The 26,907-nt window shown below is 41.6% G+C and overlaps 1 protein-coding gene and 1 pseudogene across 1 annotated transcript in view; one reads left to right on the plus strand and one right to left on the minus strand.

Moving 5' to 3' along the window:
* The window catches only part of TMEM161B (transmembrane protein 161B), a 43,529-nt gene that overhangs the window by 14,822 nt on the left and 1,800 nt on the right, over positions 1-26,907 (minus strand). Inside the window, exons 2-4 of the mRNA XM_075725809.1 lie at positions 22,452-22,532; positions 8,921-9,018; positions 6,974-7,130 (exon numbers count right to left, since the gene is read on the minus strand). Coding sequence (XP_075581924.1) covers positions 6,974-7,130; positions 8,921-9,018; positions 22,452-22,532 — 336 coding nt within the window. The remainder of the gene's footprint in view (positions 1-6,973; positions 7,131-8,920; positions 9,019-22,451; positions 22,533-26,907) is intronic.
* LOC142596637 (uncharacterized) lies at positions 10,716-12,170 on the plus strand (annotated as a pseudogene).

The following is a 26,907-nucleotide window of genomic DNA, read 5'->3' on the forward strand; positions in this document are numbered from 1 at the left end:
CCTATAAAGAGATTTATAACCCCCTAGATACTTCATGTTTTCAACTACGGATTGTGCCTAAAGGATGTGGAAAATGCAACCAGGAAAAAGAAAGCATACTGACAGTAAATTTAAATTATAGTACACATTCATAACCCAATATATAAATTAATGATTATGCAAATTATATGTGACTGAAACCCTCTGTTAGTTGAATAATCACCACTGCTACCTATTTGGGGAATGGAGAAAACTGAAGCATTATTGCTTGCTTCATCACTTCCTTTTGCTGCTTGACCAGTGTTTCAGGACCTACTGAAAAAATAATTTGGGAGTATACAGTGCTAAGTTAACAGATCCCCCACCCAACCTTCCCTTTTATTACTTTCTTTTTCATCACAAAAGGTGATATGCCTGTAGAATTTATCGTATACACTTTTGCAAAAAAAGTTTTATATTGTATATTGCTGCAATTATGGAATTTTTTAATGATATAGTCCACTGGTATTTATGCACATGGTTGAAGAGAGAAAGATCCATCTTCTGTTTCTATTAAAATATACAAAACTTTTGGATTCACAATTGAAAGCCAAATAAACACCTCTATTTTTTCTAATTGCAAGTATGTAGAAAAAATTATAGTTTAAGGCTTAGAGGTCATTTTAAGGTATTTGATGACTGACTTTCCCTAGATCAACCTTCAGTCAAGTTAAGAAGACTGTTGCTTTCCTTTGCTCTGCCACCGATGTTTTCCACAAGTAGTCAGTGAAATTTACTAGCCTACCAATGAAATCAGGTTACTTAAACCTTTTCCGATAATGGACAGCTTCCCAGCTGAGAAATAGCTTACTTCTGCTATACCACATTAATTTGCCTGAATACCTTGCCTTTGCAACAGAAACGATTGTGTACAACACTGTTTAAAGGTTTATAGACAAACAGTTAAGTAACCTGACTTATTCAGTTGTTCTCAGTGATGAATTTTGAACAGCTATGTAAGTATAATAATTTAAATTAGGCACACGCTACTATTAAGATGGATCACCTCCCAGTGTCGTCCATCTTATTCTACCCTCGTGCACATTCTTCCTCCTGCCAATAAAGCATTTTGTTATTTTACAAACCCAATCCTTTGCAAGTAAGCTGGCTTCAACTGCTACATTTAAAATGGTGATCAATAATTCAGTTTGGTAATTTTGAATACTTGTTCTGACAGAAGCCCCTTTTCTAAATTTCAAAATAATAGAAATCAAACTGAATAGTTATGATCTGCAACAAACTGTAAATAAAGAATAATAATTAAAAGAGCAATAATTCAAGCATTGTGGCCTACACCACAATGAGTTTTCACAAACATTAACATTACTTTTGCAAGAAACACTGCAAAACTCATTTTTAAGCCAAAATTCACAATCAGCAGGTCATGACCAATAGTTTGTCTTAAAAAAACCTCAACATCTTTGTTTTGCAAGATCTTTTGTTACTCCTCTTCAGGTACTGGAAACTGTCAGTGACTGCAGGCTATCAGCATGAAAAGTGATCAGCCAACACGTTAATCTGCAGCCTTTCAAGAATACGAAACACTTAGAAGACCTGCTGTACCACCTGCTCAACACTGCCTCCAAGAAACATCTTTGAGTCTTCCTGAAACTATCTAGCCATTTAAAATTTCTTTTTCTGTTCTGCTAAAAATAAGAGAGTTCCCTACCCTGGAACTATCTATGCACACTACCAACTGTGAGGCTGGCACTGTTCACACTGCAGTCCAGCAGAACCAGGGAGAGACCCAGACCTTCCTGCCCTAGCCTTACAGTGGGTAAGCTAAGCATGAGCTGCTACTTGTGCATCTACCCAGTCTGGCAGGGGAATGTGGCATCTTTCACTGAGGTACCTACTAATGCAACTGCACAAACATTTCAGCACATGAAACATGTTTAAAGCTAGCCTAGTTGTGCCTAGCACAACTACCATCAGGGTAACGCCAACATACTCTGACACTGGAACTCAAATACTAAGTTTAATGTACTACTCCTTTTAGACTAAATTTCTGATAAAACACAGATGTATAGACTAGATTTGTTTCTGGAATTTTTCTGAATATCTGCCCTATGAACATTAAAAAATGCTAATAGCAGGTTATTGCACTGAATCAAAACAACCATTTCTGGAAGACACAGCTGAAAACAATTCCAGTCGTCACTTGCAATTTCTCTAAGCTTTTTTTGGTCATTCTGTCAGACAAATCCTTAGTACAACCTATGACCTGTTAACACACAGCCATGAAACAGAAGAAACACCTGTCACCAAAACACAAAATTGTTCTAGAATTAATTCTTGACATATCACATTGACTGCTTTCAACTGAAAATATGGAGGCAACCAAATTTTTCTAACACTTAAATTATGATGAATCACTTCTGGTCTTGACATACTGAATTAGCAAATACTTATGTAAGTTTTGAAGTATTTTCATCATCCCAGAAGCTCAATGTCACAACACATGAATGAACCAGTTTTCTTCTGAAATCTCTTTTCACCCACCTAGGTTCCAGTGATCACAAGGATTGTTACCAATATCTCTATATATCACCCTTTGCACCATCCTCCTTCACCCAAAAAGCTGTAATGCCCAAAATAGGTTATGTTAATGTATTTATGGAGATGTTAGCTCTAATATAAAGTTTAGACTGTGCTTCCTGGTACTGCAGCCTTCTGCACTGCCACTAACCCCTCAGACTCCACAGGATCACACTACTTCACCCCATCAGTCCAGGAACCATAGAGTTAATTAACCAAAGCCCTGTTCAGTATTAGGAAGCAGCAACTTCACAAGGATTTCTACACAATCGCCTACTCTGTTCAGAAGCCTCCAATACAAACAAAGCCCATTTAATGCACCGAAAAAAAAGGAGAAGTTGTACCAAGTGGCAGAAAACTAGTTCTGACCATGTTCCCTTTGTATAATTAATAAATGACTGTTCAGCTACCTAGTACTGGATCAGTAATTATACTTATACAAGGTTACACTTGTATACAGGTTTCTTATTTCCCAGAATGTATTTATTCATGAAGGCTTGGTCCTATGTATCAGACCATTCTTCTCTAGGCTTTCCCAAATTTGCGTATGTTTTTAGAAGTGCCATATGAATTTTAAAGCTGAACTCCTCTAACCTTTCTCTCACCCCAACAAACTGATAGGTGTCCTTAAGAATTGTCTCTCTAAAGTATACTGCCTATTACTAAAAACTCAAAACAATATTGTTCTCTTAGACAATACATGCCTCAGTACAAGAATGCATGCAATTAACTGTTCACAGCTTGTTAAATACAACTTAGCTTTTAGCACACAATCTTTTGCTTTTAATACTATTCTATCTGATCTTACTTCCCTTTCAGTCATGTAGGAAGGCTAGCGAGAAAATACAGCTCATGTGCTTCTAACATGCAGGGAATACTAGATCTTTTTCAATCTCCTCCATGTCTAAATGTGCAATTAGATCTCAAGTGCTTCAGCCAGATTAGGATAAAACTGGAAATGTTGGTTTAGGCTCAATTCATATAAAAATGGCAGGTGAGAAAGAAACAATCAAAAAAAGGCCCTAAGAGCCACTTGCGTGTTCACACTACTGAGGCAGAAAGCTTGCACTGCCAGGCATCTTAATCTTTTTTAATTTCTGCATTTGTTTTTGCCCTGAAATGATGGCCAAATGAAGGGCAGTGATCAGGATTGTATTCAAATACCACTGTAAGAAAGAATTATTGCAGTGGATTTTCCTACAATATATAATTCACAACTCTGTTTCACCTGGAGATGCAATCACTGTAGTATTATTTAAGTTGGCTACATCTGAGATTTGAAAGATGAAGCAAATGAGGCATTGCCACCAATAAATTTAAGAGCGCACTGTGGCTTTAGTATTTGACGCATTTTCCATTAGTTCTATTAACCTCCCCCTCATGCTTAAAATGGGAGTCAAAGGTGTTGGCTTTCGTTTCTGGTTTCTTAAGCAGTAGCTGCCTCCCTCTCCTTCCCTCTGCCAAGATTAAACTAGAATTCCTGACTTCACCAAAAAAATGAAACAAAGGCTGTGCAATAACAGCTATGTACTAGCTATAATATAGCTATAGTATCATTATAAGGTGCACAAGAGCCAGACAGCAACTTTCCCGTCACTACCTAGTAGACTAGAAAAACCGCCTTTTGGACTGTGGATTTGCCGGCTGACAAGTCAAAGGAGAAATACCTGGTATGGAAGCAAGCTGCCAGTCTTTTTTTCTTTTTTCATAATGTCAGTCGAATCCCTCTCATAGAAAGTTCTTACTCACTGCAAGGAAAATTCTGGATATCGTTTATACTTCAGGCTACTCAGAAAAAGCACTCCTGTCCTTATTGTAAAAGCGGCACACATTTTAATAATTATCAAGTACAGACAAGTGTTAAGCATATCCAGAACTGTTAGCCAAACATTCGAGTTCAAGGGTTTTACATAACACCACCAGCAATTGCTAACAGAGAAAAAAAAAAAAAAAACAACCCAACAAACAAAAAAAACCCACAACACAGTAAGTATCTCTGTTGAAGAATAGGCATCTATACAGAGGAATCAATTTTGAATATTCAAGTGCTATACAGACACTAACTTAGCACTCTATCTGGTTGTCAGTTGTTGAGGGAGCAGAAGAGTTGCAGAAATTAATTTCCTAACTCACCTTTCCATAACCTACTCTTGCAGGCCCTTACTCAATTCAACTGCTTTGCCACTTATCACATCTTCAAAAGGCAACTTTCCTCCCTAAGTGTACATGTGAATTCATATGTGGAAAGCAGTTAATTACCATGTCTGATATTGCCTTCTTCAGCAAAAACAAACGTAACAGCTGCTTCTTAAAAAGGGAAGAAAGGAGAACCCTGGGAACTACCCACCTGTCAGCCTCACCTCTGTGCCTGGGAAGATCATGGAACAAGCACGTGGAGGACAACGAGGTGATTCGAGACAGCCAGCACAGCTTCACCAAGGGCAAGTCCTGCCTGACCAACCTAGTGGCTTTCTATGAAGGAGTGACTGCATCAGTGGACAAGGGAAAAGCAATGGATGTCATCTACTTGGACTTCTGTAAAGCCTTCAACACAGTCCCCCACAACATCCTTCTCTCTAGATTGGGGAGATATGCATTTGATGGGTGGACTGTTCGGTGGATAAGGAATTGGCTGGATGGTCGCATCCAGAGGGTCATGGTCAATGGCTCAATGCCCACATGGAGACTGGTGACAAGTGGAGTCCCTCAGGGGTCCGTACTGGGACCAGTGCTGTTCAACATCTTCATCAATGACACAGACAGTGGGATCGAGTGCACCCTCAGCAAGTTTGCAGATGACACCAAGCTCAGTGGTGCGGTTGACACACCACAAGGACGAGATGTCATCCAAAGGGACCTGGACAAGCTGGAGAGGTGGGCCTGTGTGAACCTCATGAGGTTCAACAAGGCCAAGTGCAAGGTCCTCCACCTGGGATGGAGCAATCCCCAGTAACAATACAGGCTGGGGGATGAAGGGATTGAGAGCAGCCCTGCCAAGAAGGACTTGGGGGCACTGGTGGATGAAAAGCTGGACGTGAGTCAACAATGTGCACTTGCAGCCCAGAAAGCCAACTGAATCCTGGGCTGCATCCAAAGAAGTGTGGCCAGCAGGTCGAGGGAGGGGATTCTGCCCCTCTACTCTGCTCTGGTGAGACCTCATCTGGAGTACTGCGTCCAGCCCTGGGGCCCTCGGCACAAGAAGGACGTAGCCCTGCTCACTGCAGGGGGGTTGGGCTAGATGATCTCTCAAGGTCCCTTCCAACCCAAAGCATTCTATGATTCTATGGACTTGTTGGAGCGGGTCCAGAGGAGGGCCACCAAAATGATCCGAGGCCTGGAACACCTCTCCTACGAGGCCAGGCTGAGAGAGTTGGGGTTGTTCAGCCTGGAGAAGAGAAGGCTGCGAGGAGGCCTTATTGCAACCTTCCAATACTTAAAGGGGGCCTACAGGAAAGATGGGGGCAATCTTTTTAGCAAGGCTGATGTAACAGGACAAGGAATAATGGATTTAAACTGAAGAAGAACAGATTTAGACTAGACATAAGAAAGAAATTTTTTACAATGAAGATGGTGAAGCACTGGCACGGGTTGCCCAGAGAGGCAGTGGAGGCCCCATCCCTGGCAATATCCCAGGTCAGGTTGGACGGGGCTCTGAGCAACCTGATGTGGTTAAAGCTGTCCCTGCTCACTGCAGGGGGGTTGGGCTAGATGACCTCTAAAGGTCCCTTCCAACCCAAAGCATTCTATGATTCTATGATTCTTTTTATGGTTTGATATTGCCTGTTTCCTAAATACTCCACTTTTTTTTCCCCCTCAGTTTCAGAGGGGAGTTCAGCTTTTCACAGAGCTTTGAAAACGTACCACCTCGGCTCCTACAACTGTCTACTTATTTTGTTTTCTGTAAACTTCATAAGAGTGTCTGGAATGTATTTTAAAATTAAGAATTCATGCATGTATCTTTGCAATAAATTAGTACACACATTACTGTACTATTTTGTTCAGGAAGTATCAGATTAAACATACTGAAAACAAAAGGTGTGCAGTAAATTGCACAATTCTCCAGAAGCTGTAATACTTTCTGTACAGAAATCTACTTCTGATTGCCAAACTAGGCAAAACTAAATTAGTTTAGAACCACTGCATACTACAGATGAGCACTAACTATATATTCACATACATCTACTTTTTCCATAAATGGTCTGGTATTAATGTTAACAAGCTATTGATACCAGCATGTACAAAGAGCATGTACAGCACATACATCACCCAACAATGGCACTAGCTTACACGCACCCTTTTCCAAATGCTAAATATTTGTATATCCTGCCAATCAACAATACAGAGCTTTATATGAATTGCAGAATGATGTAAACTAGTTGGAACAGGTAGAGTGATTTAAGAAAACAGAAAAGGATACACTGCAAAAGCCAAGACAAGCAGGCACCACACTACACTGATATTCATTTCTTGTGAGGGCTTCACAATACTGTAGTAGGCTTCTGTCACCACATACACAACTGTAGCTGCAACAGTGAAATCCACCAACCACTGATATTCCGGAAAATAATGCAGTGCTGAAAAATACAAGTTTTCAAATGTTAAAGGTGTGATATTTTAAGGCAGCTACTAACATATATAGAATGGAGTGACAATTAAAAAATGTTTTCAATTAACTGAGGTCTAGATACAACCAGATCATCCAAGTAAGGAGCAACAACAGCAAAAGAGCCACATTTTTTCTACTGAACGAGTTGAACTCACTGTTCACTTCTGTTACTCAATACTTGATTACTACTCAAATTTGTAAGGCTACAAGATTTTACTGTTTTATCACCTCAGCTTTTACATATTAACATACTACATTCAAAACGCATACTTAAGTTAGATCTCAACGTCATGACAGAAAATGGTTCTTCAGTTGAGTCTAGGTGCAATTCCAGGTAAGTTTTTTTGACTCTCTGTTAAAGATTAAAAGCTCATTGGCAATCATTTAAAATACTACATATAATCACTTCCTTTTTTTCTTTAAAAAAGACCAACATCTAAGACACTGATGGTTTGTCCTTCCAGATTTTGTTAATATCTCCTATACAGCAATAAATCACTGTTTAAACTCCACTCTAAAAATTCTGGGGATCATACTGTGTTGCATGCAGGCTGGGTGATTTACAAAAAAAGAGTTCCCACAGGTGCTGGGAACTGCAAAGAACAATTTGTGACAATGAAGCACAGCCTGTCCCTCCCAAACACCTTTCCTACATCTACACAGTTAAAAAGTCACAATATATTACCGAGCATTTGTTGGCTACAAGCTACTTGATGTCAAACACATGAAATTGTCCAAACCCAGGTATTTGCAAGTCCTAAACTTATTTTGAAATAACTATCTGATTAGATTCAACTAAAGTTTGTACACATAACTTTTTAAAGACAGTTAAACCCTACACTGTATCGGTACCTATAAATACTCAGGGATACAGTTAAACACTATAATTTCAAGCAAATAACACTAACTGAAACTTGTGAAACTTGTGAATGCTTTCTTTACTTATGTGCCAGCTTCAAAAAACTCTGCATTTCTGCTGAAGGTATTTTCTACACTGTCTCCAATAATTTAAGCTGAGAAATCTCCTGCATAGGACCATGCTTACTTTCTTTCTGTATTTTTGCATAGAATGTATGCATATAAAATTGTAGCTAGGAAGAAAATACGTATCACACATACATACATATCCATATGGAGTTTTCTGTAACAGAATGACTGGTTATGATTAAGGAATCAAAAATTACCATTTAAAAAGATAGCAACTTACAAAACACTTAATGCTGCTTATTTCTGTACTGTCACTTTTGGTTTCTAAGCATTTTACCTCAATGTTTCAGGTGTGTGGTTGAAAGGTCTAGGTTTCAATGCTACAGCACATTTCCTATTTTAGATGAGCAGAAAGTACCTGTTTCAACATCTGCCAACTGTCATTTTCTTGTACAAAGCTATGATCTCTGTTTCAAATAGGCTATGAAGTGATCCTTTCGGCGTTGTCTGTATTTCATATAGAATATGACATGATCCTTTTGGTGTTGTCTCACATTACTATGGATGCCTGATACAACAATAGATGTACTTTATGCTGGATTTTACCTACTCATCCTTTTCCGTAACACTGCTATTAAGATGTCACCCACAGAACAACGAAGGTGAGAGACATAGCCCTAATTCTTGCCTCCTCATTTACCTTTATTATCAGTTGTACTTCTGTTTATTCATTGTCTATAAAAAAAGGTATCACCAAAAATAAACACTTGATAGAAAGAAGCAGGATATGTTTGAAATAATGTATTATCATCTGCATTCACTTATTCTTACCAATGGTGTCCCTTTCAGTCACAGATTTTGTTTCCAGATGAAGATCAATGTCTTTTGGAATGGTTAGGGGTTTGGTTTCAATATGACCGTTATATTTTCTGTAAAAATAAATAAATAAATAAACAGATAATACACACATGGATATGACAAAAACTTTTTCAATATATAATGGCATTTCGAAGTTAAGACAAGTGCAGACCACTTTTTTGCCAAATGCAAATATTTTTATCTATCTAGCTAAAAGCATTAATTCAACTTAAAATCTTGAGAAACAACCAGGTAGGTCAATGATTCCTAGCTTTATCTTGCAAGGCTCTAATATACCACTGTGGTATGGGTTTAAATGGCTTCTACATGCTGCATCCTGAGCATGTATTAGGGCAAGATCCAGTGGCCAGTATTTACTTCAGCCCCCTGATTCTCTCTCTTCGGGGAGCTACAGGGTGTTCTATCAAGTTCCCGCAGCCTCAGAAGGTTAGAGATATGGTTACAGCTACAGAGCAGAATAGGTCCATCGTGCCATACACATACCCTGAAGAAAATCCAAGCCAAACGGAGACCTTTTAATTGAGGTCTAGACCAGATGCTGAAAGACAGGCGTGCTACAAGTCTTTTGGACTGAAAGTAAGTAGAAAAAGGACAGACTTGGCAGTGTTAAATTTATTGAACGTTCACTGGAAATAGCAACAAGCAGTAACCTATCTCAGAAGATACTTGATAGGAAAAAGAATAAAAACCAAATTTCCCAAAAAAGCATTAGGCCTTTTTGGGCTGAGCACAACAGGGTGCTCTGCAAGTACGTCACACAGGCTGGACTAACCTAGATCCTTGAGAGATCCATCCTACTAGCCATCAAGCAAAGGCAATTTTAAGATCGTTTTCTCATCTAAAAGGGTATGTGTAGAAATACTATAGACTTGTTTCAATTCATACCTGTGAGGGACAAAATGGCTGGACATTTGTCTCAAAGCTTGCCCACATGAAGCTGGCAGGACCTTGCAGGAAAGTGTGCGGGGTGTCACCCGCTCGCATGCAACAAGGACGGCGGCGAGGCCGTGGTAGCAGCCCGCTGGGAGCAGACCATCGGCTGTGGGCGTGTGCACGCCGTCGGGGCGTGAGACCCCGGCCATAGGGGGGCTCGGAGACGCGGGCCATGTGCCGTCGCCCTGGGCAAGCAGGACGCGAGGGAGTTCTGTGCAAGCATGAAGTTGTTGCCTCAGGCACGCAGCCTATAAAACACCCCCACCCCAGACCCCCGGGTGATTGCTCGCAACCAAAGACCCTGGTGTGATACATCCGCCACCGAAGACCCCAGAAGCACGGACCCCCGGCATGCCGCAGATCTGTGGTGGTGACTGTTTGCGCTTTCCTATCCCAAACTCTTGCTTAATTTTCCTCTCGTTTTCCCTCCTTCCCTAGCGACGTTTTTCTGTCTTCTCTGAGTGGTTAATAAACAGGTGGACTTACAACATCTGACCTCGTTTGTGTCTTAATCTCGCTCAAAGGGATCAAACCTGAAATGAGAGGTCGGTCTAGCCGCCCCCAGCCCCCCAGACTTGTCTGAAGCCGGTTGGAACGCCAGGGGACCCTCCTCTCATCCAAATCGGATCGTAACATCTTTTAACTGGCGTCACAGACAGGATCCCTCAAAGTGAGAACGTCATGTTGTCCGCTCGTTCTTGTTTTGCCTTGTCTAAGTGAGACCTCCCAGGAAAGAATAGGGGGTGGGACAGTGTGAAGTGTTCAGAACTTAAGTGCTGCCTTCCTGGGACAACTGCCCCTTTTTATTTGAGATATGAGTGATGAAGTAACTGCCCCTAAGGGCGAGGAAGTTCTGTTTGATTTTTTGGACAAATACAATGCCCGGCCTTCTGTGCCCGGCATGGACTGGGCACAGAACAATTGGCACAATTTGCAGAGTGTCGTAGACCAAATGGTTGCTCTGTGAAAGGACGCTCGGTCCGCTCTGGAAAAGGGAAAGCCATCGTTTCTGTTGTTCTCGGCGCCAGCCTAGCAGCGGCAGTGGAAGCGGGAGACCGCCATCATGCCACTGAATCTCAGACCATAGAATGTCTCCAAACCCTGGTTCAAACCCTGCAGGGACAAGTTGGCGAATTAAAAAAAACAATTGGAAGAGGAAAAGGACCAGGTTAAAATTTTACAAGCTGCTTTTAACAAGCAACTCCTTGTGAATGCCGTCCATGAGGAGGCACCCCCCCCAAACCATTTACCCTATTAATGATCTGCAGGCAGCAAGAGAAAAATTAGAGAGATCAAAACCACCCTCGCCGAGACCCTTCGTTAAAACCGAATACAGTTACAAAGATGAGCAGGACCATTTTCCCCAAGTTACAACTAAAGAAATCCCCTACACTGCCACTGAATTGGCAAAATTGAAAAAGGATTTGACTGAACCCCAAGGGAATCAGAGAGAGAGACTATGTGTGGAGAGTGTCACTATCAGGAGGGGATCAAATTTTGCTAAGTGAAAGGGAGGCGGAAGGATATTGGGGGCCAGGAGTATTCTTAACTACCGGAGACCACTGAGACCCCTGGTCTCTAACCCAACGAGCAGCTTATTGGGCAGGAGGGTTGAACCCCCTGGAAAGCGGGGATCCTCTTGCAATTATGGGAACTGTTGATCAATTGGTGGAGAGCGTGCAGAGCGGCTTGCCTACAAATGATGTACAATCGGGAATTAGAACCTAGGCACGAATGCCCAGTGCTGATGCCGGTGGATCACGAGCGAGTAACTCCCCTTATAAGGGGACTCCCTGACTCTTTAAAACCAATTGGGATTTAAATACAAGGAAAAATACAGGCAGCTTTAGAGGGATTTGCTCCCAATCAGCCTCGCCGACCCCCAGATAGGAAAGTGTGGACTTGGGGTGAAGTAGCCCAAGAGTTAATCAATTATGGGTGCAAATATGGCCCCATTGGCCCTCCAACCACCAGAAATCTAAGGTGGGCCGAAGTTAAAATGGTCCCACGCTCTGGTGATGCAAAAAAGCCGCCCCTTGTAAAACCATCTGGGGGGAGGAAATTTCCAAACAAGTGCAATAGCTTGTGGGCAAAGGGCAGGCAAAAGGGGATCCCATGTGACCTAATGGACGGGCTGCCAACAGACAAGTTAGAGAGGCTGGTGATGGGGTGGCCTGATGAACCTGTAAATAGGGAAGCAGACTTTAAAGGTGCCATTACCCCTAGTGCACTTTCTGGGATTGATGCCTTAGGAATAAATGTCTCCTGAGACTCAGCAGAAAACTAGATCCTTCGCCCTCCGATGGTGAGCGGGAGGGGGCGAAGGTAGGACATACATTAGGTGGCTCACCGAAAACGATCAGGGCGATTTATTTATCACCGGTATTGTAGGGCCAAAACAAGTCCCGGTCACCTTTCCGATAGATACTGGAGCACAGATTTCGGCCATTAAAACAAAAGATGCCACTAGCTGTGGGATTTTCCCTTCAAAGAAAAGAGTATTTGTAGTAGATGCATTTGGTAAGGTTCAGCCACAGGCAATGGCTAGAGTTGGCCTGCACTTGCCTGGGGAAGAAACCAAAATTGAGACAACTATGGTAGTGGGAGACTTCCCACTTAACCTCTTGGGACTCGACGTATTGAAAGGGAGAACGTGGATTGACAATAACGGGAGGCGGTGGTCATTTCGTTCCCAGGCACTTGCGGTCCGGCCGCTACAAGCTGCACCACCTCTCCCTCCCTCAAAAATTACTAATGTCAAACCGTACCTGATACCATTAGGAGCTAGAGAGGGAATAACAGCTGTATTAGGGGATTTAAAGGGGCAGGGCATCGTGATCCCAGCCCACTCCCCCTTTAATTCCCCAGTGTGGCCAGTACAGAAACCCAATGGCAAGTGGAGGTTAACTGTGGATTACTGCAGGCTTAATGCAAATACCGGCCCATTAACAGCTGCAGTACCAAATATTGCTGAGCTTATAGCCACTACACAGGAGCAAGCCCACCCAATTATGGCCATGGTAGATGTGAAGGATATGTTCTTTATGGTTCCCCTGCAGCCTGAGGACTAGGATCATTTTGCTTTTACCTGGGAAGGGCAGCAATTCACTCTTACCCGACTCCCACAGGGATACAAGCACTCCCCGATGCTAGCACATCATGCTCTGACATGAGAGCTGGAGGTGGTTCAGGTAGACAAGGGGGTTAGCGTCTACCAGCATATAGATGATATTCTTGTCGGAGGGAAGGAGATAGAAGGGTTTCAGAGTACTCAAAATAATATAATTTCCCACCTAGAGAGTTTGGGACTAACTATTCTTCCCGAGAAAATACAAACACCCTCACACGAAGTAAAATTCTTAGGGATTTGGTGGAGGGGAAGAATAAAATGTATCTCACCGGCCACTCTTTGTTCACTAGACCAGATTAAAATGCCAGCATTGAAAAAGGAATTGCAACATGCGCTAGGGTTACTTGTGTTTTGGAGGAAACACATTCTGGACTTTTCAATTATTGCTAGGCCCCTATATGATTTGTTATGAAAGGAGGCCCAGTGGGAATGGACCAAGACTCATGAAGAGGCCTTGCAGCTACTGGTGTTTGAGGCAACTACCCATCAGGCTCTCAGTCCCATTCACCCCTCAGACCCTGTCCACATCAAACGGGGATTTGCAAAAACTGGACTATCAATACATTTATGGCAGAAAGGCCCCGAGGGACCCACTCGACCTATTGGGTTTTATTCCCGTAGCTTCAAGGATGCCGAGAAAAGATACATGATCTGGGAAAAAGGTTTGGTCGCAGTCAGTGTAGCTCCGAGAGAAGCCAAGCAAACTATTCGGCAACAACCAATAGTGCTTAGAGGCCCATTTAAAGTAATCAAAACAGTTTTGGCAGGAACCCCGCCCCCTGACAGAGTGGCCCAGAGAGCCTCTGTGCAAAACCGGTATGCTCAGATAGAGCATTATTGTGACATTTTTGTGGTATCTGAGGGAGCTGCAAAAATGTTAACTATTCAGGAGGAAGCAAGCCTAAATAAGGACATAAGCAAAGCAAGTTCCCTCCCATAATACAAATAGCTCCCCTGTTTTCTGAGCACCTGCAAAACGTATGGTTCACAGACGCTTCCTCGAAGTGAGAAGGGAAAACCTGGAGATACCGAGCTGCAGCACTCTGCATAGACACTGAGGAACAAATCATCACAGAGGGGGAAGGTAGTGCCCAAGTAGGGGAACTAATCACTGTGTGGAGTGTTTTTCAACATGAGTCTCAATCTGCTTCTCCTGTCTATATCTATACTGACTCCTATGCTGTGTTCAAAGGTTGCACTGAATAGCTTCCATTTGGGGAGCAAAATGGGTGGGAAGTCAATAGAATACCTGTCTGGCAAAAGAAAAAATGGCAGGATATCCTAGCCACTGCTAAACAAAGACAATTTGCAGTGGGCTGGATAGCCTCCCACCAACAGGACAGCATCCCCCGTGAGCCGGTGGAACAATGAAGCACACGAACTAGCCGAACTGGCTCCCCTGCAGAACACCCCGATAGCGGAAAACTGGGAGCGATTGCTGGAATGGCTACATGTAAAAAGAAAACATTCAGGGGCCAAAGATCTTTATTGTGAGGCTCACGCCTGGGGCTGGCCAGTCACTAGAGAAGAATGTAAGACTTGTATATCTGCTTGTGACTGATGCCATACTCGCTTAGAAAGACATCCCCTGGAAGATGATCCCCTACACCTGAAGGAAGGAAAAGGGCTGTGGGAAGCTTGGCCAGTGGACTATATTGGTCCTTTCCAAAAATCGGAAGGAAAACACTATGTGTTGGTTGGGGTAGAGATAGTGTCAGGGCTGGTCCAAGCGAAGCACTTGCTAGAGCAACAGGGGAAAATATGGTAAAGACATTAAAAAAGTGGTTTGGAATCTTTCTCAAACCCCGAACGATTCAATGGGATAACGGCTCCCACTTTACTGCCAAAACAGTTGGGGACTGGGCAGCTCAAGAAGCAATTTCATGGGTATACCACACTCCATATTACCTGCAGGCAAATGGAATTGTGGAAAGGATGAATGGTTTGCTAAAGCGTCTCCTCAAACCCCACACACTGGGATGGGCTGAACAGCTAAGGGACACGGTAACCACTGTTAATAGCCGTTGGGGAGTCAAGGGATGCCCAAAAATCACAGCATTTTGTCCAAAAGCCCCAACTATCGTACCAGCTCCCTGTGGCCCTAGTCATCAAAAAAATCCACCCCATTTTCCTGGTCAACCAGTTTCAGTCGAACTCCCCACAGTGGGGACTGTACCTTTAGTACTAGAAATTCCGATAAATAAATATGCCTGGAAGGCAAAAGATGCTCATGGAAAAAAGCATAAAGTCAATACAAGATGGATTATTCCATCTTTCTAACCTTGTCTAACACTGGTTCGTATGAACCAAGAGCATCTTTCATTTTTCTTTCAGGTAAACGCCGCGAAGTGCAACTAAAGGAACAAAATGCTGTTAATCATATGCTTAATATTCTTGTTAATTGTTTTGTTAGTATTAATAGCATATCTGTTCTGCTGCTGTTGACAATGTTTTGGTCCTTGTTTTCCCTTTGGTTGGCCACCATCCTCACCTTTAATAGATGGAGAACCTCCTGTACCCCCCTTTTCAATTCGTTCTGGCAGAATGAGTTTATAATGTTAGGTCAGCAAGTGGCGGAATCGTTTAATCTTACAAGCTCTTGGGTATGCGGAGGACCCTTTGGTCTGGCAAGCTGGCCTTGGGTAGCCACATCAGTATCACCGAAATGACTGGTGAGCATTTTTAGTGAGATGAAGAAATACAAAACCTGGGAGAACCCAAACAACCCACCCTGGCACATACACTTTCCAGAAAAGGGCAAATATTGTTTAGCTAGAGTGCAAAAAGATGGCCCCTTTGTGGGAAATAGTACCTGCGAATGGGTATATCAGAATATATCTGTGGATCAGGCTACTTCATACTACACCTGGGTAAACAATGACACAGAACACTTGGGTTGGTTTCCCAGATTTTAGACTCTTACACCTAACAAAACTCAGGGTAATCTTGTAGGCCACAATTGTACTTGGGAGCAGGAAGCAGGAGCTTATAACTGCAAATATTGTTATCAAATAAATTGGACTCTGTCGTGGTTTAGCCCCAGCCAGCAACTAAGCACCACGCAGCCGCTCGCTCACTCCCCCTGCCCCGATGGGATGGGGGAGAGAATCGGAGGAGTAAGAGTGAGAAACACTCCTGGGTTGAGATAAGAACAGTTTAATAATTGAAATAAAATAAAGTAATAACAATATAATAATAATAGTAATAATAATATACAAAGCAAGTGATGCACCATGCAATTGCTCACCACCCACCGACCGATACCCAGTTTCTATACTGAGCATGACATCACATGGTATGGAATAGCCCTTTGGTCAGTTTGGATCAACTATTCTGGCTGTGCCCCCTCCCAGTTTCTTGTGTACCTGGCAGAGCATGGGAAGCTGAAAAGTCCTTGACTAGCATAAGCAGTACTTAGCAACAACTAAAAACATCAGTGTGCTATCAACATTCTTCTCATCCTAAATCCAAAACACAGCACTGTGCCTGCTACTAGGAAGAAAATTAACTCTATCCCAGACGAAACTAGGACAGACTCTTCCGAAAACAACTTGGGAACATCTCTGTGGAGATTTATTAGCTGCTTGTGTGAACACTACAGAGGAAACACTGTATTCTTGTGCCAATAGTGATCCTCTTCTTGGAACCCACTCCGTACTTTGACCAATCACCAAGCAGGGAACATTGGAGAGGCCCTTTCTCAAATGGTTCTGTCACCCTAGAGGGACACTTGGATTTGTGGACACCATGCATACAAATCACTACCCGTAAACTGGTCAGGAGTATGTTACATTTGGGTGATCTGCCCCCTGTTTTTCCTACTTCCAGAAACAAATGGTAACCATTTAGGTGTTAAAGTATATGATGATTTAATTTGGGAAAAATGATCTATTGACACCACTTTAACTAGCTGAAGCAGCCAATCGTGGGGTAAAGACAACTGGACGCCTCAACATATCATACAACATTATGGACCTGCAATGTAGAACCCCAATGAGCTGATCAGTGGTGCTTGAGAACCCATTTATAATATAAATCGTATTATCCGTTTGCAAGCCATGTTAGAGATTACCACTAACCAAACGGCAACACTCTTGATCTATTAGCAGACCAAGCTACCCAAATGCGTACGGCAATTTTTCAACATCGCATGGTACTCGATTACCTACTGGCTGAAGAAGGAGGTGTTTGTGGCAAACTTAATGATTCTAACTGTTGCTTAAAAATTGATGACAGTGGAAAAGTTGTGAAACAGATCACACCCGAAATACAGAAGTTAGCCCACATCCCTGTCCAAAGCTGGGAAGGCTGGAAGCTAGATGTGTCCTCGTGGCTCCCAGGCAGCCTGTGGGCTAAACGTTTTTTGTTCTACCTGTTATGTGGTTTATCAATGTTACTATTTTTGCCGTGTATAATTCCATGCATTATTCAATTGATTCAACATATTGTAACTAACATGCAATTTGTAACCGCCCCTTCACCCGATGGTGCCAAACAAATTCGTGCTGTGCGTCAATCCACACCACCAGTAGGGCAAATTGTCTAGATGCTCTTCTCTGACCTTTTCTAAACAGCTAGTCTTTTTCGTAACCATGGACCCTGAAGAAGCAACCTCTGAGCCACGGGGTAGTGTGAGGGACAAAATGGCTGGACATTTGTCTCAAAGCTTGCCCACATGAAGCTGGCAGGACCTTGCAGGAAAGTGTGCGGGGTGTCACCCGCTCGCATGCAACAAGGACGGCGGCGAGGCCGTGGTAGCAGCCCGCTGGGAGCAGACCATCAGCTGTGGGCGTGTGCACGCCGTCGGGGCGTGAGACCCCGGCCATAGCGGGGCTCGGAGACGCGGGCCATGTGCCGTCGCCCTGGGCAAGCAGGACGCGAGGGAGTTCTGTGCAAGCATGAAGTTGTTGCCTCAGGCACGCAGCCTATAAAACACCCCCACCCCAGACCCCCGGGTGATTGCTCGCAACCAAAGACCCTGGTGTGATACATCCGCCACCGAAGACCCCAGAAGCACGGACCCCCGGCACGCCGCAGATCTGTGGTGGTGACTGTTTGCGCTTTCCTATCCCAAACTCTTGCTTAATTTTCCTCTCGTTTTCCCTCCTTCCCTAGCGACGTTTTTCTGTCTTCTCTGAGTGGTTAATAAACAGGTGGACTTACAACATCTGACCTCGTTTGTGTCTTAATCTCGCTCAAAGGGATCAAACCTGAAATGAGAGGTTGGTCTAGCCGCCCCCAGCCCCCCAGACTTGTCTGAAGCCGGTTGGAACGCCAGGGGACCCTCCTCTCATCCAAATCGGATCGTAACAAAACCCTTCTTATGAAAATAAGAAAAAAAAATTATTGTAGTATTACTAGCAATCTTAGAGATCCAGTATATCCTGAAAGGAAATAATCCATCATGCTTTCTTTGGGGAGACAGACAAGGCTAAGTACATTGCAATACAGCACCAGGGTTCAAAGCTGTGTTCCAGGGTTTAGCCACTGCTGTGGAGCATGACAGCGATACACAGGGGCTTCATAAAGAGTAACACGCAGATTCGTTTGCTCCTATCATACAGGTGGCTACTTGCTTATACAAATGGAAGGAATAAGGCAACCAAAGGTTGATCGTCACACCACTAAATCCTTCCTGGCTTCCAGCATTAAACAACTTGAGGATAAGCTGAGCCAGGGATTGCACCTTCCCAAGCCAGGATTTTTCAAAATTTATATTAATTTGCCTAATCCCTTTCTAAAGCAGTCTGAAATTTGTTGAGCTCCATAGCATCTTGTGGCACCAAGTTCCACAATGTGTGTCCCAAATTGAGAAGTCCTTAAATGTACTCTACTAACGTCATTCAGTGCCTCCTTGTATAACATAGTAGTGAGTTTACTACTCCCTATCCACATCCACCCTCTGTGCACACTGGATACACATCCGTTGCAAAACTCTCCCTCAGCCAGTTCCCAGACTAGGGAAAGCCTTACGCCCCTCCTCCTTGTGTGGAAGTCTTTCTTCCAGCGACCACCGCTCCCCTTTCCCAGTTCTACTCAGTCATCTTTGAAATATGGTATAAACAAAAGTATGTCTTATATGTATAATATAAAATTAGACTATGTTTTCCAAATTGTTGGTTAGAACTAACACATCTTTAAGGAATCATCTTTCACTGCAGAGATACATGTAAAGACCATAAGAGATAACACACTTAGAGTAAAAGGCGCATTTTCATCTGGAGCTCTGAAACTATACCAACGTGATGATCTTCACTTTCCTGAATATAACCCACACCACTAGACTTTAAATTGAAGAAAACAGGATACTCTTAAAAGCACATGAACAAAGTCAAGTTACATGAAACTGGGAGATTACCATTACTAACTAGGATAAAACTTACCTCATCACTACTACCAAAAAAAAAAAAATCATTAAAGCAGATCAGAAAATGTTTCGTTAGAGTTTAAAAAAAAAAAAACCAACCCAAACTTACAACCCCTGAATGGCTAGAAGAAAACAGTAAACCCTTCCAGACTTTAGAATAGCACCTCTGAAATTAGAAAAGGAGGTGGAGTTTCCATAGAAAGAGAAGTTATATGGATATAAGCATTAAAAAGAAATTCAATCGATTGCGAACTTATTTTTAAAGGAATGATGTCCTCTCAGCTAATGTGTGACATGAGAATACAAGCAGAAAGCATTAATAATTTTTTTTTTTTCCTGGTTATATTAATGCTTAATATCATCTGAAGCACAAGGATTTTAACGGACAAACTGAAAACTGAAGAATCTAAAGCATTACTCAAAAAATTCAGGTGCTCAAGTCTAAACAAGTCCCCAACACTGCCCAGCCACTTTACTATCTGCAAGCTTCTGTGAACTTCCCTGCTGTCAGCTGCACTCCTCATGTTTTCATACTGCATGCACCCAGGAGTACCATCACCTTGAGTGAGATGAGCATTTTGATAACTGAAGCCATTTCAGCTCAACAAAATTTGGTGTTCCTACACTTTAATTATCCCAGGGGACCCATAATCCAAGAGATGCAGTCAGAACATACCCAGCTCATTGACAGCTTTAATTCAAAGTAATTCACAGTAGCTATGGACCTTTTCATTAGCCTAACAATTCAATGTAACACAAACAACTCTGAAAATCTGCCTAATATTCATGCGCTATTATAACCTATAGCATACTACACTGAAGTGTAATATGCATTGAATAAAATGGACTACAAGTTCACACTACAGCTGTTTCTAAGGCTCATTTTCAAGCAAGTTCCTTGGATCTCCTTCCACCATTTCTCTTTTGATTAGTTCAAATTGGAAAAGTATTTCAGTAAGGAGCAGGTACTACGTTTTGTAAGACTAGGGGCTTGACAAAACAAGTTTATCTTGAAAAGACATGAGGTAAATCAAATAGGTGCATCCTTATTTCTCCTACACCATCTGTTTCACATCTCCTCGGCTCAAAGGAGCACTGCATTCTGTTTTGTGTAACCTAAAACAGTACATCCAAATCAACTCAACAGGAACAATTCCTACTTTAAACTACTGTTCTCCTCCAACAACAGCCACTTCTTTAGAGGACACAGAGGTATATTTATTTATTATTATACTTACTAAGAAGTGTATTATTCTTTCTGTTGTTACAACAGCAAAGCAAAGAAAGCATCATTTAAGCCTCCACATTACCATCCTGGTTTCTTTGAAGTTTCATATCCCCCTGTGTTTAACTTTTACCCTAGTGCAGACAACTATCTGCAACTATTACAATTTACGTGTTAATATAGTAAGATAATTATATCAATCTTATAATAACTAAATCACACCAATAAAATTTGACTATGCAGACATGAAAACATAGCATCGCATTTGAAACATTAAAGGTAAAAGTCTAGTAATGAAAAAAGGACTTAATGCATATATAGGTGACTTGTGATACAGGTTCCTACTAAATTTCACAGTAAATTTTCCAAAGACTACAAAATTTAAGCTTATATGTCAGTACACATTAACATACCATGCTTCCACTCAGCTGAGAACATGTAATTGCTCTGGTGAAAGTGAGAACACGCGTTTCGGATGGCAAAAGACTGGCAGACTGATGAAAGGCAGTAGGAGCAATGTACAATTATTATTTGACAATGCAATTGTGGTTTTCTGTTTAAGGCTCCTATGAGTGGCCTTACAGTTACACAACTAAAGTTAATTTTATATATGAACATAATTTTATAGATGAATAAATATTACTGGTTAAACGGACAGTTACAAATTGCTATTCACAATTATTTTGCCTTAATTCATTACAGAAAACTGTTAGATAAAATGAGTTTCTGAATTTGAAAGAATATTGCAACAAACATGTAAAATTAAAGTTATTTAATATTAAAGGAACAACTTAATTCTTTACCAAAGTGTGGCAAAAAAGGTTGCTAACCATGTAGTTTAAGAACTACGGATCAGAAGAAAAATCACATTACAATGAACGGATTATACATGCAGTTTGTGGATTATAAATGAGTTCATACTGGAATAAAAGAAAAAGGACTAAAGGAAAGCTCCTATGTGACCAAAATGAAAGCCAGAGGGGTTGGTCTGTTTTTAACATAGCCAACTCAGAAATCCTGCATCAACATAGCAGCTCCACCATCTCCTCAAGATGTCTTGGTTCTTGCAGCAGTAGTAATTCTGGAAGGCTGTTCCAGAACTTCATGTCTGAATGTTAGAAAACTGTTTCCACCTTAAACTGATAGAGAGCTACCTCATCCCTCTCAGTCATCTTTCTGCTAGGTTAAACAAGCCAAGCTCTTTTAGCCTTCTTTTGTATGACAGACTTCCTGTTTCCTGGATGATCCTAGCAGCCCTCTGTTCATCCGTTCACCTACAAATTCATTTTTCTTGAACATGAGTGATCAGAACTGTACACGGTAATCCAGATAAAATTCTACACTGGTGCTTCGTCCAAGAGGATTAATATTTCCCTATCTCTTCTACCACAAATACCTCACTTAATACATCCTAGGAGCACACTTACCTTTTCCACAGCCATCTAAGAGTGGTAGCTCATAGTAATCCTACGTTGAACTAATACACTCAAATCGTTCTTCTCTTGCTTCAAGCAAGATCTGCTTTCCTCAGTTTTCATCCAAACGAATACATTCCCTAAAAAAACTCCTTGCCACCAAATTAACAATTTTACAGATCAATTTTGTGGACTGAATATCATCCAGTCCTGCACAATTTGGACATATTCAACTCTCTGTTAAACTGAAAGAACAGAGTTCAGTACAGAGCTGTGACAACTAATGCAAGCAGTGCAGTCATATGCAACTAGCAGTTTTTAACTCATACAAAACCAAAAGCTGGCTGGCAAAGTTATTACATGGATCATGCTGGGGCAGGAGAAGAAAAAAAAGTCTTAAAACAAGCATTTACCTATCTTTTTTGCTCTTCCCTCTTTGTTTCCCTGCAAGAATCCGCAGTTCTTCTTCAGTAGGATGCTGATACCACCGTAAACTAAAGAAAAAGAAAATATCAAGTAAAACAGTATCAGCATTAGCAATTCAGTGGGTTGGGATTTTTTGGTTTTAAAAAATTATATATCAACACAGACCTATACATATATTAAAACACTAGTCATTTGCAACACCTAAGCAAAGGAATTGCTCACACTTCAGAAGAGTGCGCCACCCTGCAGGAAGACCTGAATAGGCTGGAAGAGTGGGCTAACAAGAACCTTATGAAGTTCAACAAGGACAAATGTAAGGTCTTGCACCTTGAAAAACATAATCCAGGAGTGCAGCACAGGCTGGGATCTAGCCTGCTGGGGAGCAGCTCTGCGGAAAGGGACCTGGGGGTCCTGATAGACAAGTTCAATATGAGTGAACGGTGTGCTGCTGTGGCAAAGAAAGCCAACAGGATGCTGGGCTGCATCAACAAGAGCATCACCAGCAGAGATAAAGAAGTCATTATCCCACTCAGTGCTTATCAGGCCGCACCTGAAATACTGTATTCGGTTTTGGTCCCCGCTATGCAAAAAATATGTGGACAGGCTGGAGAGGGTCCAGAGAAGAGCCACAAAGATATCAAAGAACAGGGAAGCCTGCTGTATGAGGAAAGGCTGAGAGAACTGTGTTTATTCAGCTTTGAGAAAAGAAGGCTTAGGGGAGACCTTATCACCATGTTCCAGTATGTAAAGGGTGGCTACAAAGAAGATGGAGACTCCCTTTTTAGAAGGAGTCACATGGACAAGAAGAGGGGTAATGGGTACAAGTTATTCCTGAAGAGATTCTGACTGGACACAAGAAGAAAATTTTTCACAATGAGAACAATCAGCCATTGGAATAATCTCCCCAGGGAAGTGGTGGATTCTCCAGCATTGGATACTTAAGATTCAGGTGGACAGGATGGTGGGCTATCTTGTCTAGACCGTCTTTTTGCCAACAAAGGTTGGACCAGATCATCCTTGACGTCCCTTTCAACCTGGTATTCTATGAAAATACCCTTGTGTGCAAGTACCAACCCCACCCGAGCTGAACAACTACAGCTAAACTTCACTTCAGCATATGATATGCTTATTCATAATTAGAAAGCTTTGCCACTTTGTCATTCAAGTGAAAGCCCTTCACTTCTCGAAACACCAAATTTTCGAGTTATCATCGAATACAGCAAAACAGGTTGTACCAATATTGGAAAAAAGTTTACTAGAATAATGATACTATTACAATTACCAATCAGAACCATATTCTAAATGATTTTACAAAGTATAATTACACCTCTCAAAAAAAATTTTCCAGAGTCCAGAATAGCTTACTATCAAATAACCACTACCAGTCTTTTTTCTTAGGCAGCGCAGATTGTAACATCAACATTCCTTTCCTAAACACCTCCTCAGTGATATTTTCAACTCCTACTAGAAAAAGTGCTATTAAAAAAAAAGTCACTAATTTACAGGTAGCTGAGCTGCAAGTTTTTCCACTTTCACAAGTCAATGCACCATCCATTGCTCATTTATTTAAAAGGCAAGTAGTGGCAAGGAAGTTCTGAAGAGGAAAAACAGAGATAAAGTCTCTAAGATGGCACATTTTAATCTCTAAGCATGTCAAGAACCTTAGTGGCTGAAACAAGGCCTTTTCCACATTCAACAAGGGAGGGTTGCTGTCCAGATGCAGGAAGGATGTCACTCTGATCTCCATACTGAAATGCTGAGGCAAAGGAGCCAAAGTATTAACAGGAACACACTTGGGGGAAATTTACCTGTATTCATGTGGGAGTACTCTTCTAGACTTGGCGACGTAGGTTAACACAGGGTAAGTCAGAGATAACGGAATCCACAGCCATCAGTACTTCTCACATTAAGAAAACCTCATCAAGTAGGATCATTCAAATCTACACTGGCAAATCGCAGATTATATTACATCCAATTTCAAAAAGATAGCGAGGCAAATTTGGAAAATAAACATCAAACCCAAATAACCTCAAGCCACTTGATAACAGTTGATTCCCAGCTCTGTTTCGGAAAGCCTTTCTGTCCCAAGTGGAAGTCTGGTCCACCCATCTTCATATTTGTAGCATATGGCCTTTCATGTGAATATAAAACATTTTGGTTTTCTTCATGGAACATTGTCTACACAACAAATACTGAGGGAGGTCCATTGCTATGAGACTCATGCTAAAAGCAGAAACAGTCCTAAACGCAAGCAGCCACGACAAGCAACATTATAAATCTTCTACCTTCCTTACGATGGCATGCACACTTGGTGTGTGCACATGTGCTGCAAGAGACACTGGATAAAGACTAGGAGAAAGAATAGGTACAATTTTCATGAAATTTATGTACCACTGAGCATATGCTTGCCTAGCAGATCTTAAACTGGAGACATGGCCCCTCTGTCCTGATACTGTCCTTGACACTACACTAAACCCAGCTGAGGACAGGGAAGTGGGAATGAAGAAAAGTGATGCGACAAATACATGTTTCAGGAAGAGCTCCCAGTTTCAGCAGTTTAATTGCTGGTATAATGAAACATTAAACAGGCAGTTGCATAGAGCTTATGGACATCATCTTAAAATAACTTGAAAACTAGCATAAAGGCTAAGTAAGAGCTCAAGCCAGCAATATTACAAGCAATACAATCTGGTTAATAGGGGGTTCCACACGCCTGTGTCAATAAGTACTGCTGGGCTAAAGAATCAGCTGATACTGGGATTTTTTTCAAGAGGAAAACAACTTCACTACCAACCAATAATACATCACAGAGATCCAAACCATTGCACGCTGCAAACTTCCTTTAAAGGAATTCACTGCCAGTTCAAAAAATCAAAGTGGCAACTACTACAGACTTTGCATGAACAAGGAGTTTTGGGGGGAGAAGAGGGGCTGAATTTTGTTTGTGATTTGTTTTTTTTTTTGAGGCATCAGTAAAAGTTATTTCATTAATTAATTTTTATCATGTGTGGTCCCAGCTGAAAAATTTGCTGTTTGCAAACTTTGCTGCAAAAGAGACTTTGTTGAGACTGAGAATCACATAGAAACCAGAGCATCTACCTTTTCATCCAAGACGACAAACTACATTGGAGATACTAACTTCTTCCTATCTTTCACACAACCTAGAGGAAGTGGGGGAAAGCAGCGAAATAGCCTTTGCTTTGTCATTCACCATCTCCCAGATCTGACTTTGGCATGCTGAGAGTACCACAAATCACTTGTGTTAGAAGTTTATTTTTCATAATCTTTCCTGCACTGATAGAGAAATAGTACCTATTACAGCAGGACAGACAAAATTCTTGTTCTGTGTAACATACTAAGACAAATCACTTAAACCACAACTTGCTCTTAATTACACTACAGAATTATTTTGCAGGCAATTCATAGTACAACTAATAGAATACAAGAGTTTGGGGATTCTCTACCTAATAAACCCTACACAACTGCATTTAAAATCTCAAAACCAGGAGATCTGAACAAACACTTTCATAGAGCTAGAAAAAAAGTTGTTTGTATGTGCTTTAGCTTATATATGTTTAAAATGGAGATCCCACAACTGATTACTCTGTAGCTCTGACATATCCAAGTTAGTCTAAATAGCAACAGCAGCACAGATATGCCCCAGTTAATTTGAATGAAGGTCATTAACAAATGCACAACAAAACATCCGTTTTCTCCTGTCTTCCTGAAGTGGCCTGAAAATAGAATGTAGCTGAGCAACTTAAAAGCAATGTTTTGGTAGAGAATGTTTTATTAGTTAAAAATGCCAAGGCCTATGCAGATACTTAGGCTGCCAATTCATTGACTTCAATAAATATGAATATTCACATTCTGTTCAAGCTCTAAAAATAGCATTGATTGAAAAAGTTTGTATTTCTTCACAAATTTAAGCAAATAGTTTTTCAACAGTCAGTGACAGCTCTTCATTCTGTAAATGAATAATTATGTCTGTCTATTCTAACAATTCTTTTAAATTTTGAAGCATCTATGTTTCCTTTTAACAGACTTTGAATGCACACATACAACCATCTTGAAACCAACTGGTCACTCAAGAGTTGCTGGCTTGTCTGGTAACATGTTTATCCTCCCTCCCATTTGGCAAGGACTGTCTGTAGACATTTCAGACTACCACACTTAGAAAAGCCTCCCAACCCTTTGGAAGAAAGACACATAAGCCAAATAACTTAAAAAACAGTTTTGGGAACCAAAGACTAGTTGAAGTATGTTGACAACAGAAAGAAGGAGCAGGTGGTAACTTTTCCTAGGAAAGCTGGACTGCTTAAGAGTGTGTCCACCTGTGCCTGTACACTTACGTATGTATAAAACCCTGCACCACCCCCCCCACACAGGTCTGTCAAAGAAAACACTGTTGGCAAAGACAGCGCTAAAGAAAACGGGTTAACA

The sequence above is a fragment of the Pelecanus crispus genome, chromosome Z, assembly GCF_030463565.1.
Source record: "Pelecanus crispus isolate bPelCri1 chromosome Z, bPelCri1.pri, whole genome shotgun sequence".
Taxonomy (NCBI): domain Eukaryota; kingdom Metazoa; phylum Chordata; class Aves; order Pelecaniformes; family Pelecanidae; genus Pelecanus; species Pelecanus crispus.